General features: G+C 48.8%; 1 protein-coding gene and 1 long non-coding RNA gene across 13 annotated transcripts in view; one reads left to right on the top strand and one right to left on the bottom strand.

The window, feature by feature from the left end:
- LOC114800309 (calmodulin-binding transcription activator 1-like) overlaps positions 1–14,429 on the bottom strand; it is an 80,655-nt gene that overhangs the window by 5,011 nt on the left and 61,215 nt on the right. For 9 of the 12 annotated variants that reach the window (XM_028997484.1, XM_028997483.1, XM_028997482.1 and 6 more), the window contains exons 8-18: positions 12,958–13,098; positions 9,383–11,592; positions 7,698–7,824; positions 7,480–7,614; positions 3,459–3,601; positions 3,177–3,370; positions 3,007–3,085; positions 1,842–2,172; positions 1,339–1,718; positions 913–1,064; positions 511–748 (exon numbers count right to left, since the gene is read on the bottom strand). In XM_028997484.1, the coding sequence (XP_028853317.1) occupies positions 511–748; positions 913–1,064; positions 1,339–1,718; positions 1,842–2,172; positions 3,007–3,085; positions 3,177–3,370; positions 3,459–3,601; positions 7,480–7,614; positions 7,698–7,824; positions 9,383–11,592; positions 12,958–13,098 (4,130 nt within the window). The remainder of the gene's footprint in view (positions 1–510; positions 749–912; positions 1,065–1,338; positions 1,719–1,841; positions 2,173–3,006; positions 3,086–3,176; positions 3,371–3,458; positions 3,602–7,479; positions 7,615–7,697; positions 7,825–9,382; positions 11,593–12,957; positions 13,099–14,429) is intronic. The other 3 variants (XM_028997494.1, XM_028997492.1, XM_028997490.1) reach the window with 2 other exon arrangements.
- LOC114800312 (uncharacterized) lies at positions 12,399–13,269 on the top strand. Its single transcript, XR_003751374.1, has 3 exons — positions 12,399–12,488; positions 12,691–12,725; positions 12,814–13,269. It is a non-coding gene; the product is annotated as an uncharacterized LOC114800312 (long non-coding RNA).

The following is a 14,429-nucleotide window of genomic DNA, read 5'->3' on the forward strand; positions in this document are numbered from 1 at the left end:
CCATGGAGAACAAAGGACCACCAACAGGTTTGTCAGGCCCACCAGCTGGTTGGGAGTTCAGTCAAGCAACTCTGAGAAGGTAAAATAGGAAGCAAATAAAAAAAATAAAAAAACACACACAAAAAGTGTCACCAAATACCAATCCTGGTGTTAAGACGGGAAAAATGAAGAAAGGGAAACATCTAGAAAAAAGTAAACAACAGATTTTCAAACAGTGTTAAATGAAAGGTTCCACCGTTACGTATGAGCAGGCCATGCTAAGCTCAGGCATCTCTCCAGCATGCACTAGTAGCTACACGGCAGCAGGGCACGTGAACACTGCAGCATTCTCTGGCCCTCCAATCCATTAGAAGCCTCAGGACCTTTCACATCTGTGGCGCCAAAAAGTCCAGACAACACCATGACCAACAATGGCGGCAATGAAACAGCATAAACACAGATGCACAAGAAGGGTGTAGACGGCGTTAGAAGAGACCCGTCACACATGGACCGAGCCAAAGCCGAGCCTACCTTATACTTGCGGACGGTGTTCTGGACTTGCCGTGCGGCTTCGTACAGTTCTTTCTGCTCGGGGTCGGTGAGGGCCAGTTGGGCCAGGTCTGGCTCAGTTTTACCATGCGAGGCGTTGAGGAAGGCCGTCCAGTCGGACAGAGAAGGAAGGCCCAGCTTGCCCAGGGAGCCCAGGTGTGGGGCGCCGTCACCGGCACACGAACCCGCAGACTGCGCTATGGGCCTGCAGTACAGAGCCCTCAAGAACGACACGTTGAAGAATGAATAAGATGTACCGTGCGTTTCGGATCTGAGCTTTTAACCGATTCGCCTAATTAAATAATGAAAATGGCTGTTATGCATCCTCAGATCTTTAACCTTCACGCAGTAAGATCATGGCCATCTGTCAATCATTAGACTCACTTTTCGGCATCTCCAAGGTAACTGGCCAACCAGCTCATGGTGCTACTGGCTGCAGAGCTGTCAAGTGGAGTCTCTTTTCCAACAAAGTTGTCCCTCTTGATGTGCTCGGGTGTGGCCTCGATAATGTGTTCTGCCAATGTCATCATGTTCATCTGAAACCAACAATAAAAGTCGCTTTTCACTTTTCTCAACTGATCAGCTTCTCGACCAAGACTTTCAGTGAGAAGGTCTGGAAAATGCCACCAGTGAAAGTGAAGCGATTGTCATTGTGAAACACTGCAGCGCAGCACACGGCAACACGGTGAAATGTGTCCTCTGTATTTAACCATCACCCTTGGTGAGCAGTGGGTTCAGGGGTGGAGGAATCGAGGAACAAATTCAGTGGGATCTGCAACCAAAGGAGTTGAGACAAGATAACTACCATACCTGCAGATCTTCTGTGTTCTCCAGGTCCTCTTGGTTGAAGAGCAGTCCGGACACAGCTCCAGCACCAGGGGCATCACGCATCCTCAGTCTGCTGGCCAGTTTTGACTTTCCTGGAGTTATGACGCTACCCTTTCTTCTGGGGCTCCAACGTGCCGTTCCAGACTTTGAGCCGGAATGTCCTCCATCTCTGTTGGACTCTCGCTCTCTGGATGATTTAGAAGGGACTGGTTTGGGCTTGTGAACCAGGTGTTCAAGGGGAGCAGAGCTTATCAGTCCAGGTTGAGTTTCTGGGTTTTGCCTTTGTCTTTTAGCTGGTGGCCCATCTTCCTGACCCTTAATGTGGTAGCAGCTGGAGGGTGCAGACATGGTTCTTCTGAGGCCTGCAGGAATGTGGAAGTGAAAAAAGAAATGAGCTGAAAATGTTCTCACCAGAAATATTGATCTTTGCATGTTCATAACATAAATGTCATAATGCTGAAAGATAAAGATGTAAAATATGTCACCTTGGTCAGTGCAGATGCTGGAACTGGAGACCTGGGCATTTCCAGCCCGTCTCAGCTCACCTGGAAGAGCTCCGCTGCCCCAGACCTCCATCCATCCCTCTGTCTGTGGCCCCTCTGCTTCCGGGGACAGGGCCATGCTGGGTGTGGGTGGGGCTTGTTGTAGCTCCTCCCTCTGCATCTGCTCCAGGCACTCTGCCAGCTTAGTGTGCCCGCGCGAGCGAGCAATGGCCATGGGCATGCGGCCCAGAGAATCAGGGATGGCCAGAGCCCTCCGGTCCCACTTGTACAGAACAAGTGCAGCTTCCATATGGCCCAAGGCACAGGCCCACATCTGCACAACAGAAGGCAGGACAACAATCATGTGTCATTTAACACCACAACCGGGAATGTTGAGGTTGCAGAACAGAGCAGTAAATAAACCAACTTAACCCTGAGTTACTTCCAATAAACTGAAGAAGTGAAAGGAAGCCACTTTGGATATGAACATCAAAAGGGGTAAAATATATCAAAGTAAAAGGGTTGATTTATATATTTTAAAGGTCCCCTGACATGTGACTTTGTGAGATGATTTAACATTAATACGAGTTCCACGAGCCTGTCTACGGTCCTGCAGTGGCTAGAAATGGTGATCGGTGTAAAGAGTGCTTTGGTCATTCCGTTCGGATCTGGAATTTGTCCCCTTATGATGCCATAAGGGGAAAGGTTACCTCCCGCTTCTCATGCTTTTTACACCCAGAGACGTTATCTCCCCTAAAGCATGATCTCCACCGACCGTCATGGCTTCCAAACATGTGAAGCGTTGCAGTCGCTCTGTGATTGAATGTAAAAATGAGCACAAATGTATTTTTTTAGTTCCATCACGCGAGACTCTGAAGAACCAGCGGGTTCATTTTATTTTTCCCCTCAACTTCTATAGGCCGCTCTCCTCCTCGTCCCGCCTCTCTCCTCCTCATTAGCATTTAAAGCTACAGACTTTAAATGCTACAGACTTTAAAAGCTACAGACGGTGAAACGGTCCTGGGACATGTCATTGTGGGACTGGATCAAAGTGGCAGAATTTCGGAAAGAGACGTCAGATACAGAATTAGGGGACACTAAGAAAAAATTTTATTTCAGGGGACCTTTAAAAACATTCAAGTTAGAGTTTGATGACAATGTGTCTTACTAAAGGGGTGCAGGAGAAGTGATCAACATTCAGGGGGTCCACCTCCAACTCCAGGTCAATGCTGTCAGCATGTTTTGTACTGAAGATTAAGACAAACGTTACAATTTAAATGTTGTAGCCGTAATGTCTGTATGTCCCTTTCCAGTTTGCTAACGCGTGGATGTCCTCACCGCCAGCTGATGAGGGTTTGTATGAGGGTGGCGTAGCCTTGCGCTGCGGCCAGGTGCAGCAGAGTCATCCCCCGGAAGGTCTTGGAGTGGATCAGGTGCTTGGACTTGGCCCAGCAGGCCCGGTTCATCATCTTTTCACACACCACCACCACCCGGCCCTCGAACGAGCTTCCTGACGGCGACTGGATCTGTGCCTGTTCAGAAGTGGTAATAATTAGCACCGAGTTGTCCACTTCCTTGCAACATTACATTCTATTTTGTACAAAGCCACCGATTAACAACCTGTGACTGGTCAGCGTTGCTCCCTCCCGCTCCTCCGTTGTCTGATACTCCTCCACTGCCTTGTGTTTGATGACCCGTCATCTCCGCCATCCTCCGCTCCATCTGCTCCAGTCTCTCCAGGATGGACATCCTGAACTGGTTATCTGAGGACAAAAAGTTTTTTTTTTTTAATTACTTTTATTGTGCTTTGTCCCTTCTTTCTGTCCACCCTGTTCAGATTGCCCGGGACTGCAGTTGGAAAATCTGCTTTCTCTTCACTAGTTCTGTTCATGCTATGAATAGTAAATGAGTGAAATAAGTAAGTAGGCTGCACTACTGCATATAAAAACTTGCACAGTTATTTATTCTTCTCAAATGTATATAGTGCTGGTTTTATTTTTGGCTATTTCTGCCATTTCTGACATCTTATTATATTTAATCTATTTTGTGTTTTTCATGTATCATTTTCTACATACATGTCTGCACTGAAGGAGTTGCTTTTTAATTTGCATATAGTGACAATAAAAGGTGTTGAAAGCATAACAAAGCTCTCAGTTCTACGTTAACATACTTGAATGCAGATGGTTGAAAAATACTTGTACAAAATACATATTTTTAAAAATCCACTTTAAAAAAAAAAAAAAACGTCAATTTAGCTCCACCCCAAATAAACAGTAACGCCACCTGCTTACTAGAAAACGTAGGCTCCCGTACTATAGCGACTCCACCAGCAGCAGATCCAGTAAGTTGTGGAAGTCAAAGTGGTGAGAGGTGGAGCCTCAGTCCACCACGGCTGCTCCATCACTCAAAAGCATCCGGCTGAGATGTGGAGTCTTGACCGAGGGGACCTCAGTGGGGATTCGAACCGGCAACCTTCCGACTACGGGTTCCTGACCACTTCACTGGACACTGACATTATAATAAAACTTGACATGCCCAATACACCCATCAATCAGTGTTCATCATCCGTGGTTTTAATGTCTACGAGTGTGTAAGAACGACGGATTCTCTCGTGTCTTTGTCCAAACAGTGCTGCAGTGTTGCTGCAGTGAAAATGATGTCATCTCCACCTGCTGCTGCTGCTCCTCCTCCGCCAGCTAGGACATGTGGAGCGCATGAGGAGGAGGAGGAGCCAGCAGGCCGGAGACAACCAATCACAGCAGCCCCGGGCAGGTATCGCCAGCCAACCAGAGCGCGCAGCATGACCCACATTTTACTCCATACACACAACACACACAGACCACAATAAAGTGTGGACCACGCCTCGCAGTCCCCGTTTCACCAGGTTGCATCATTCAGGAACACGTTTGTGGGGGATTTTCAGTATTGTGCATTACGGGTCGTACCACGATCACATGACCGCACTGCATCCATTCAATGAAACACTACAGGCCATTTTAATATTTTTTTATCTAGTTCAACCAAAGCAGAAGAAGCGGCTTCATTTTTAATATGTCCTGACCTGACCCCGGTTTCTATTAATTTAATCATTAAAACTGACCAAAACTTCACAGATGACTATTCCAACCAGCAGTAGCCACACTCGAGCGCTACGGAGACACAGAAAATGGTTTTTACTTCGGATTCCATAAACCGCAATCCAGCATTCCTCTTTACAAAATCAGGAATAAAAATACATTTTTCTCGAGAAGATCCATATTTTCATTTGTTAAACTAATTGTTCTAAAATGAAATTGACACTTAATTCATATTACCAATTAATATGTATAATAGTATATATAATCTTCCCTTTTAGCGAGTAAAGACTGGGAGGATCTGTAAACTATGTTTAGCGTCTGGGTGTCACTTGCTGTGTGCTGATTGGTCCCAGAAGACCCAGGTTCGAACCCCACTTACTACCATCGTGTCCCTGAGCAGGACACTTAAACCTGAGCGTCCCCAGGGGGGGGACTGTCCCTGTAACTACTGACTGTAAGGTGCTCTGGATAAGGTTGTAAAAATAAGCGCTTAAAAGAAGAGATGCATGGCGTTCCATGATTTGCTGAACTTGATGGTAAGTTGTTAACTGTGAAGGACTGGATGGAGGTATGTGATGTGAAGGAGTTTATGGAAGCTGGGCTGGTCTTACAGGTTCTGCCGGGAAAAGTGAAAGTTGAAGTGATTGTCATTGTGAAACACAGCACACGGGGCTTCTGCTTTTAACCCATCACCATCACCGCTTATAACCTTCATCGCGGGGCGGTGCGGGGCGGGATTCGAACCAGCAACCTTCTGATTACGGGTCCGCTTCCTCCCCGCTAGATCAACAGGTATGTTGAGGGATCCTCAGGTGCGGTTCTTTTACAGAACAGAGACGCGCGGTTTCTACAGAATCCGAGAGGAGATGGAAGAAAGACAGAAAGCGCTACTGACCGACAGGCGTGCGCCGCTTCTCTTCCTCTGGACGCGGGAAGAAGAAGAAGAAGAAAGTGAAGAGTGCTGGCCGAGAGAAAGAAAGAGCTTCTTCTCCTCCTCCTCCTCCTCTTCCTCCTCCTGTCAGCCCCGCCCACCGCGGCCCCGGGTTGCCAGAGTGGCGATTTTCACTCCAACACGACGAACGGGAAGAACGCGCTGTACGTCGGTCCGGGTCACGGTGCGGTCAGAATTGGCTATTCGGCTACCTGTGGTAGGCGTGGGAGTCCGTGGGCGTGGTCGCGGGGCGGGGCGGGGCGGGATCTTCCCCTCCTGCAGTGGCGCAGCGCACAGCCGCCCTCTGCATTATGACAAATCCGAGCCGGGAACAGCAGCAGCTCCTCCAGCCACAAGCTGCTTCTCGAAATACGATTCCCCTCAGAACCTCTAAGATCCCCCAATTTCTCAGGAGGATGAACCCAGAGATCCAGGAGCCTGAACACTCTCTCCCATAGCCCTGTGTTTATTAAAAAGCGATCCGGTTACTGACAGACCACACATCGCACATGCAGATGCACCTTATCATCTTGCCAGGTGTTCCGGTACGAAAGGAGAGCAGGCTTTATCCCCACCAATCACGGTCCGGACGGCCACCTCACCCACCCTGGTCTCCAGGGGTCCCTGCATTGCAGCTCTGGCTGCTGGAGCCACGACCCCCTCCCCACGTCCATCTCACCACCACAGCACCAACACCTTCTATATCTCCTCATCATGGGAACATTGGTGATTGACTGACGAGACTTTCATCAGTCGGCTGCTGTGACGGATCACATCAGAAGACGCGAGTAGGCGTGAACAGTCACGGCCAAAATGGCAATTTTCACAAAGTTTGCTGCTTCACTGTTTTTCGATATTTTTGTCGGTTGTTTCTGTGCCGTACTGCATTATAAATCACAAGCATTTTATGTTCCAAAGGCTTTTATTGACAATTACATTATACGTTTATACAAAGACTTGATATTTGCAGTGTTGGTCCTCTGCAATTCGCCCTGTCATGCCGTCAATCAACGCCTGGGCCAAATCCTGACCAACGGCGGCCCGTTCCTTCATAATAGGTGCATGGAGTTTGTCGGAATTTGTGGGTTTTTGTTTGTCCACCCGCTTCTTGAAGATTGACCACGAGTCCTCAGTTGGATTAATTTCCAGGGAGTTTCCTTGCCGTGGAGCCAAAATTTCAATGCTTTGTTCCCCGAGCCACTTATTTACCCCTTCGGCCTGATGGCACGGTGCTCCATCATGCTGGAAACGGCATCGTTCTTCACCAGACTCTTCTTTGCACAGTGGCACCTTGGCGGTTCAGGATTTGAACCGGCAACCTTCTGATTATGGGTCAATCGTATAGATTGTTTAGATCGTGCTCCTCAACACTCTCACCTGTGTTAACGGGAGGAGAACTGAAATGATCTCAGTAGATGCTTTTGTGGCAGCGCTGAAATGCAGTGGACGTACGTGTTTTTTGGGATTAAGTAAATTTTTTTAATGGTAATAACGGACTTTACAATTCATCTGATCACTCTTCAGAACATTCCGGAGTTATTTGCAAATTGCCGAAATAAAAACGGAAGCAGCGAACTCTGTGAAAACCCGTATTGGTGTCGTTCCCGAAACCTGTAGAGTTTTGAAGACTCACCGTCCAGAGAGAGCCAGTCGTGCTGGGAGGAGGGCAGTGCAGGCAGGGCTCGGGCTTTATACTCAAATACCACCGAGTTGGATATGATCTGCCCACCGATGGCCACCTGCAAGCTCACCAGTCCGGTGTCATGAGCTGGGGACAGAAATGACAAAGTCTTGAAGCATTTTTACCAGTGTGTGATGGTGGTGCATTGTGGGTAGGAGAGTCGATCTGACCTGGGCAATAGCAGCGCAGAACGCCAGGCTGAATAAGGGAGGCAGGAACAGTAATCTGGTCAAACAGGCAGCTGTATTCCCTGCTGGTCTCCTGCCATGGACCCGTGATGAGCACCTTCACTCCACCCTGAAACCAGGACACAACTGTACGTCCACACGGATTCGTCCACTCGCCCGGATTTACCTACAGACCCAATGGCTTAAGTGCAAGTGACGTGATTGTCATTGTGAAACACTGCAGCACAGCACATGGTGACATGGTGAAACGTGTCCTCTGTATTTAACCATCACCCTTGGTGAGCAGTGGGCAGCCATGACAGGCACCCGGGGAGCAGTGTGTGGGGTACCCTCATCAAGGGGACCTCAGTGGCACCATGGCGGGCCGGGATTCGAACCGCCAACCCTCTGATTACGCTTCCTTTAAACACTAGGCCACCACTGCCCCTTACTGCACTGGAACTCAATGTCATTTGAAAGTTGGGAGTGACACATTGCCAGGAGACCTTAATGTGGTCACAGTATTAGCATGGCAGCGACATCCACTAGAATATCCTCTCTTGTTATAAGAGATAAGAGTTCATGCCATTCTTGAGCACTAAAATAGATTCTTTTTTCCCTCTCTTATTGAATGCGAAGTGACAAATATTCACAAAAAGCATCAGAATGCTGGTGCAAAATGCTTGGAATTGATTACTGTAGCAGCAAACTGTCTGCGTTGGGGGAAAATTCTAACGGCCATCACAGAATAAAATTTCCATAAAGGGGTGAACTTGTGGTAGGCAAAGTTGTGTATAGTGGAATCCTCCATTATTTGCCTCGAATACTGCAACCACATGAAAGTGACATGATTGTCATAGTGGGACAGCACACGGTGACACAGAGACTGTGTCATGGTGCCCACTGCTCAGACAAGGGTGATGGTTAAATACAGAGGACACGTTTCACCATGTCACTGTGTGCTGTGCTGCAGTGTCTAATAATGACTTCACTTTAACTCTTATCTTACACTACCTCCACAGACTCCTTCCCATAGTGCATCCTGGTGCCATGTGAACCCGGAACCCGTGGCAACACGGGGAGAGCATGCACTCACAAGGTTGGATTCAAGGACAAGGACAAAAAGGTCTAAACATTCGCTTGTCACCTAAATCCACTGCAACCAGTTAACCAATGCTTCACTTCACCTGTCAGTGGTCAGGTGACCACAAACCACATATATCAAGAAAGGCTTAAGGATATTCTAATTGTTGGTTTAATTAGTGACTTATTACGTAGCCAGAGCCAAGTTTCTATTTCTGGCTCTGGCTACTTAATAAGTCAAGTTTCTATATACACTGATTAAATTAAAAATAATAATCATTATGTATAGAAACTTGTCTCTGGCTACTTAATAAGTCAAGTTTCTATATAGAGCCAAGAGCCAAATTTCTATATACACTTATTATTATAGTTAAAAAATAATAATCATTATGTATAGAAACTTGTCTCTGGCTACTTAATAAATCACTAATTAAACCAACAGTTAGAGTATCCTCAAGCCTTTAGAGAAATATGTGGTTGTTTCCCAGCTAAAGACTGCCATCTGGTGGCTGGTTAGAGGTTCATCTCCAATGCTGGAGAGCTTCCTGTCTCCTTTGCTAATCGATCTCTTATTGTGACTGTATTTTACTCCCCATGAAACTCACCTCAGGGTAAGACCACTCCGGTGAGTAGTCTGTGATCAGAAACAGCGGTCCGGTGGCCTGGAGGATTCCCATGGTGTCGTGGGTGACCGCAGCAGACATGTAGGCCAGCTGGCCCGGCTCTGGGGGGGTCTGGGAGGACTGTGGACTGCAGCAGGGCTGCAGGCAGAGGTTGGCGCTGCTGTATCCTGCCGAGACCTGGCATGCCCCTTCTTCTCCTGCCGCCTGCTGCGATGCTGCCTCAGAAGACGCACGCCCCTCCTGCCCTGAGTGTGGCATCAGCTGGTGAGGGTAGAGGCCATTGTTTCCTGCCGCCATGGTGGAAACTGCCCTTGCTGCCACAGCTCCCCCTCCTTCTACAGAGATGAAGTCGTTGATGAGGTCTGAGAACTGGTTCCCAAATGAGACGTCAAAATGGTCCAAGTTGATCTCCATGGCACCCCCATTACTGCTGCCCCCGGTGCTGCTGTTTCCCTGGTGACCCCCCACAGTGGTGAAGAGCCCTGGCACCAGGCCCCCTGCCTCGTGGAGGAGAGTCGTCCCGTCACCTTCGGGGCTTACAGTCCCATTACACGACGTGCCACCATCATTTCCAGATGCTCCCATGCTGCTGCTCTCTGGTGGCTGAAAGTGCTCCCTGTCCCCCGCTTCCCCGTCACCGGCTCCACCGTTCCCACTGGTCTGCAGCCCCGTTCTTGCCTTCTGCAGCCCGTCGGCGTTCCCTCTGTCCTGGTCTCCCGCCTTCACCCCCTGGGCATTGCTGTCCTGATCTGGCTCCGATCCGGCTCCATTGAACTGGTTCTGGAACGGCAGCAGACGTAAGGTGCCACGCTGCCCGGCGCTGTCGGCCTGTGCGGCGCCATTGCAGCTGGACGCGCCGCGTTGGGCTGTGTGGTGATGGTTGTCATGGGGACCAGGTGAGTCTGTCTTGACAGCAGGCAGGGCCATGTAGGCCCCGGAATCGTGGGAACTGAGTCCATTGGTGTTGCCGGGCAGCGTGGCAGCCTGTGTGGGAGAGGGCGTGTCCTGCAGGAAGAAGCTGGGAGAGTGGGTTTGGTGTCGGATATGAGGGTTCTCCATGGGCTGGCTGTAAGCAGCGGATGGCGTAGCATTAGAGGGGTATTCCCGCTTGCCGTCAATTGCGCTGAAGTCCATTTGCTCCAGTGTGGTGCTGGGACTCAAGCCTCCACCAGAGGGCATGAGTGAGGCAGTGGGTGCCAGCGACAGGGCGCTCTGGGCGGAACTGCTTCCTGATACGACCCCCAATCCACTCACCAGCTCGCCCACCCGGTAGCCACTCTCCGTCACCAGCTGCTGCTCGAAAGACGTGTCTTCTGTCTTGATGCTCTTGCCCAGTGAGGTGCTAAAGTTATACCTGCTGTTGGTGAGGGTTGGTGAGCAGCCCAGTCCTCCATTACTGCACCCAGTCACCGCCTCACTGCCCTCGGACTTCAGGCCACTGCCCCCGTACGTTTGGCCCTGCTTGGGATTGTTCAGGAAGCAGTCGGGGTCAAAGTTTACACTAGTCTCTGGCAACTTAAGGGTGCTGGATTCGAGGTTGCTGGACAGGACAAGTTCCTCAGAGACACTGCCAGAAGAGAGCATGGTCAGCCCTTCAGATGTTCCCGTTTCTCCCAGCCCCACACTCATCGCTCCCGCAAACGTAAACTTGTGGCTGTCATCAGTGACAGCCAGTACCAAGCTGGCAGAGTTGGGGTCAGGGCCAAGAAGGTGTGCATTGGGACCTCCTGTGGGGGACATACTGTAGACAGAGTCCCCGCCCACCTCTGACATGAAGACTGCGGTATTTTGTGACATGCTACTCATAACGGAAGCCACGTGACCCATGGTGGCCATGGTGGGGCTGTCGGCCATGTCGCCTTCACTGTTCAGGCCGCTGCTGATGGAGACAGGAGAGCTCTGTGTTGTGTCTGGAACTTCTACCTGATTGGAGGATGACACTTCCATACTGTTCTGGTGTAGGAGAGCTGGTTTGGCCACTTTGCCATTGCGTTTATCTCTGGCTCCTCCTCCATTGCTGGCTGGTCCATCATTGCCACGCCCATTTTTCTGCTCTGTCTTGCCTTCAGATACATCATTGTTCTGTACTTCGGACTGGCTGGCATAGGCCCCGCCTGAACGTGTGTCCACTTTGGGAGAGATGATCCGGTGTTTGGCACTGTTGCACTTGTGATGCAAACTGCTCCCGGCACCTGAGTAAGAGCCAAAACAGACAGACATAATTAGCCAAGTTAAATACAAATGATGAAGAAATGAATACATTTCATTTACATTTACGCCATTTACCAGAGCGACTTACAATCAGTAGTTACAGGGACAGTCCCCCCTGGAGACACTCAGGGTTAAGTGTCCTGCTCAGGGACACAATGGTAGTAAGTGGGGTTTGAACCTGGGTCTTCTGGTTCACAGGCGAGTGTGTTACCCACTAGGCTACCACCACCCTGGTTATTTCCCATAACTCGGTATGAATATGAACAGTTCCTGTTGATCTTGCAACATCCTCGTCTCTGGATACATTTTAGCCACCATATGTTTAATTTTTCTTATGATGTCTAATGTGTGTAAATTACTATTCAGAATTAGAACAGTGAGATTGTGCATCATGTGGAACCCCTCTGGTCATGGCCACAGTTGTATTTTCGGCGGACTGTGTGGACAGCGGAAATGCCCTCCATCCAGGACCTGTTCCTCTCCAGATCATGCCAGAACCCTCACAAACCTTTTAATCTGCTGCCCTCTGGCAGACAGGACCAGTCGAAGCAGGAAGTCCCCTAGGCGTCACCCTGCCGAACTGTTCCAATGTAATATTGTAAATAAATAGACGCAATTCTGATTTAATTTTAATGCATTTAAATACATGGCTAAACATTCTTTTCATGTAATTCACAGTTACAGTGTAGAAATTCCATTAGAACGTATCTAAGCGATAATCTGCTAACCAGAAACTACGCCGCAAACTCAATTCTCTAAACTAAACATTTTTCACGCTTGTTCAAGGAAAAGCTTCATTCTCCTCAGTTCCCGTCTTTAAATGTCAGGAACCGACTCTGGATTCAAGCCGGAGTTTTAACCTGATCCTATCTGCCAGGTAGGAATCTTTGTCCTTGTCGAGTCCTCACAATGTCCATCCTGTCTTGCTGTGTGAACATGGTTTATTTATTAAACCCTTGTTTGTGAGAAGCCGTGTGAAGGTGTCCATCTGTCCACCATGAAATTGTATATAAGATTAAAGCAGATGTTTTCAATGTATTACCTTATCTAAATGAGCATTTACTCCCTTTATTCCACAGTCTCATCCAGATTCCATCCACAGCCTGGATCTTTGGTAATGAGATCGATCTTAATCTTCTGATCTGTGCATTCTGACATGGGGCCTTTACTCTGGTAACTCCGGGAAGTTCTCCTCTTCATAGCGTTACTCCGTGGAACCGATTTGACTGATGAACATTGAATAATTGTGAAGAATGGCTGGTTAGAAGACGGAACAGCCGATCTGAGTAACCCTCCTCTAGAGAACCTACACTTCTGAAGCTGGACCCTCATCTCCTGACCCTTACCCAGCGAGCCAGTGCAGAGGCAGTTGTGAGTCCGTGGCGGTGGCTTGGTCTGGTGGCTGTCCAGAATCTGCTGTACCAGCTGCTCTGCTGAGAGCCCAGAGCTGCTGTTCCCGTTGCTGCAAGTCCACTTGATGCCATGAACTGCCGGGAGAAAGGAGGAGACAGAGACGTCAGCCAGCCGCTCAGACCACCAGCCAAGACCTGCCACCACCGTGTCCCCATCTACACTCTGCACAGGGACACCCCCACCAACATGCTCCATCCCAGAGCCAATCAGATCAAAGGACTTTCAGCCCGAGTCTCTTCTTAGAAAGGCGCTGAACAGAAACTTCAGTCCAATAGAGAGGAACAGGCCTTAGAACCCATCCTCTAACAACAGGAGAAAAACGGCGCCATGCCAGGGAAGGGCTCTGTAATAAAATTCAGGGTTGTGGGGTGTTCACTGTTGGATTGTGGTATTTTGCCCGTAATGAAATGCAAATAACAAATTATTGATTTATAGCTAGAGTAGCACAATTAAGCATAGCTTATTTCATTTTGGTTTATCTTTTACCTTCCCAAGTTCTCCACACCGCCCCTCTGCTACGCTCCCTCCACCGGCTCCCAGTAGCTGCACGCATCAGGTTCTAAATACTGATGCTGGCCTACAAAGCCAAACATGGAGTAGCACCATCCTACCTCACAGCCCTTATTACACCTCACACTGCACCTCGTATACTCCGAGCCTCCAGTACTGCTCGCCTGGTCCCTCCATCTCTGAAGGTAAAAGGAAGACTCTCATCTAGACTCTTCTCCGTCTTGGCCCCTCGGTGATGTAATGAACTTCCCCTCGAGGTCAGAACAGCTCAGTCACTGAGCACCTTCAAACGACAGCTCAAGACCTTCCTCTTTAGAGAATATTTAGATTAAATTGTAATTTTCTTGTCAAACTTTGTGTACAGAATCTACAACAGAGTGAATAAAATAGATGTATTCATAGTTGGGGTCCTAGTGAACCGGAATTGATCTCTTCATCGATGGTAACTTAAGCACGTTGTAAGTCGCTCTGGCCAATCACCGTGAAACCAGAACATGAAAATCAGATCTGTCCCTTTTGTTAAGTTTACTCTGCTTTCGCCGGTATCTTCCACACAACTTCAGTGGCGGCCTAGTGGCGAAGGAATCAGACTAGTGAGGGTTTAAAACCCATCAAGGTGCCACTGAGGTCCCCTTGTTGAAGGTCCCGTCCCCACACACTGCTCCCCAAGCGCCTGTCATGGTGCCCACTGCTCACCAAGGGCGATGGTTAAATACAGAGGACACGTTCCACCGTGGCACCGTGTGCTGTGCTGCAGCGTCTCACAACAGCAACAAAAAACAATCACTTTGGAATAAGGCTGTAACATAAGAAAATGTGGAAAAACTGATGCACTGTGAATATTCCAGATCCACTTAATATACTTAAAATTCAAAAACAATGTCCCTCGCTCTCC

Source organism: Denticeps clupeoides, chromosome 12 (assembly GCF_900700375.1).
Source record: "Denticeps clupeoides chromosome 12, fDenClu1.1, whole genome shotgun sequence".
Classification (NCBI taxonomy): Eukaryota; Metazoa; Chordata; class Actinopteri; order Clupeiformes; family Denticipitidae; genus Denticeps; species Denticeps clupeoides.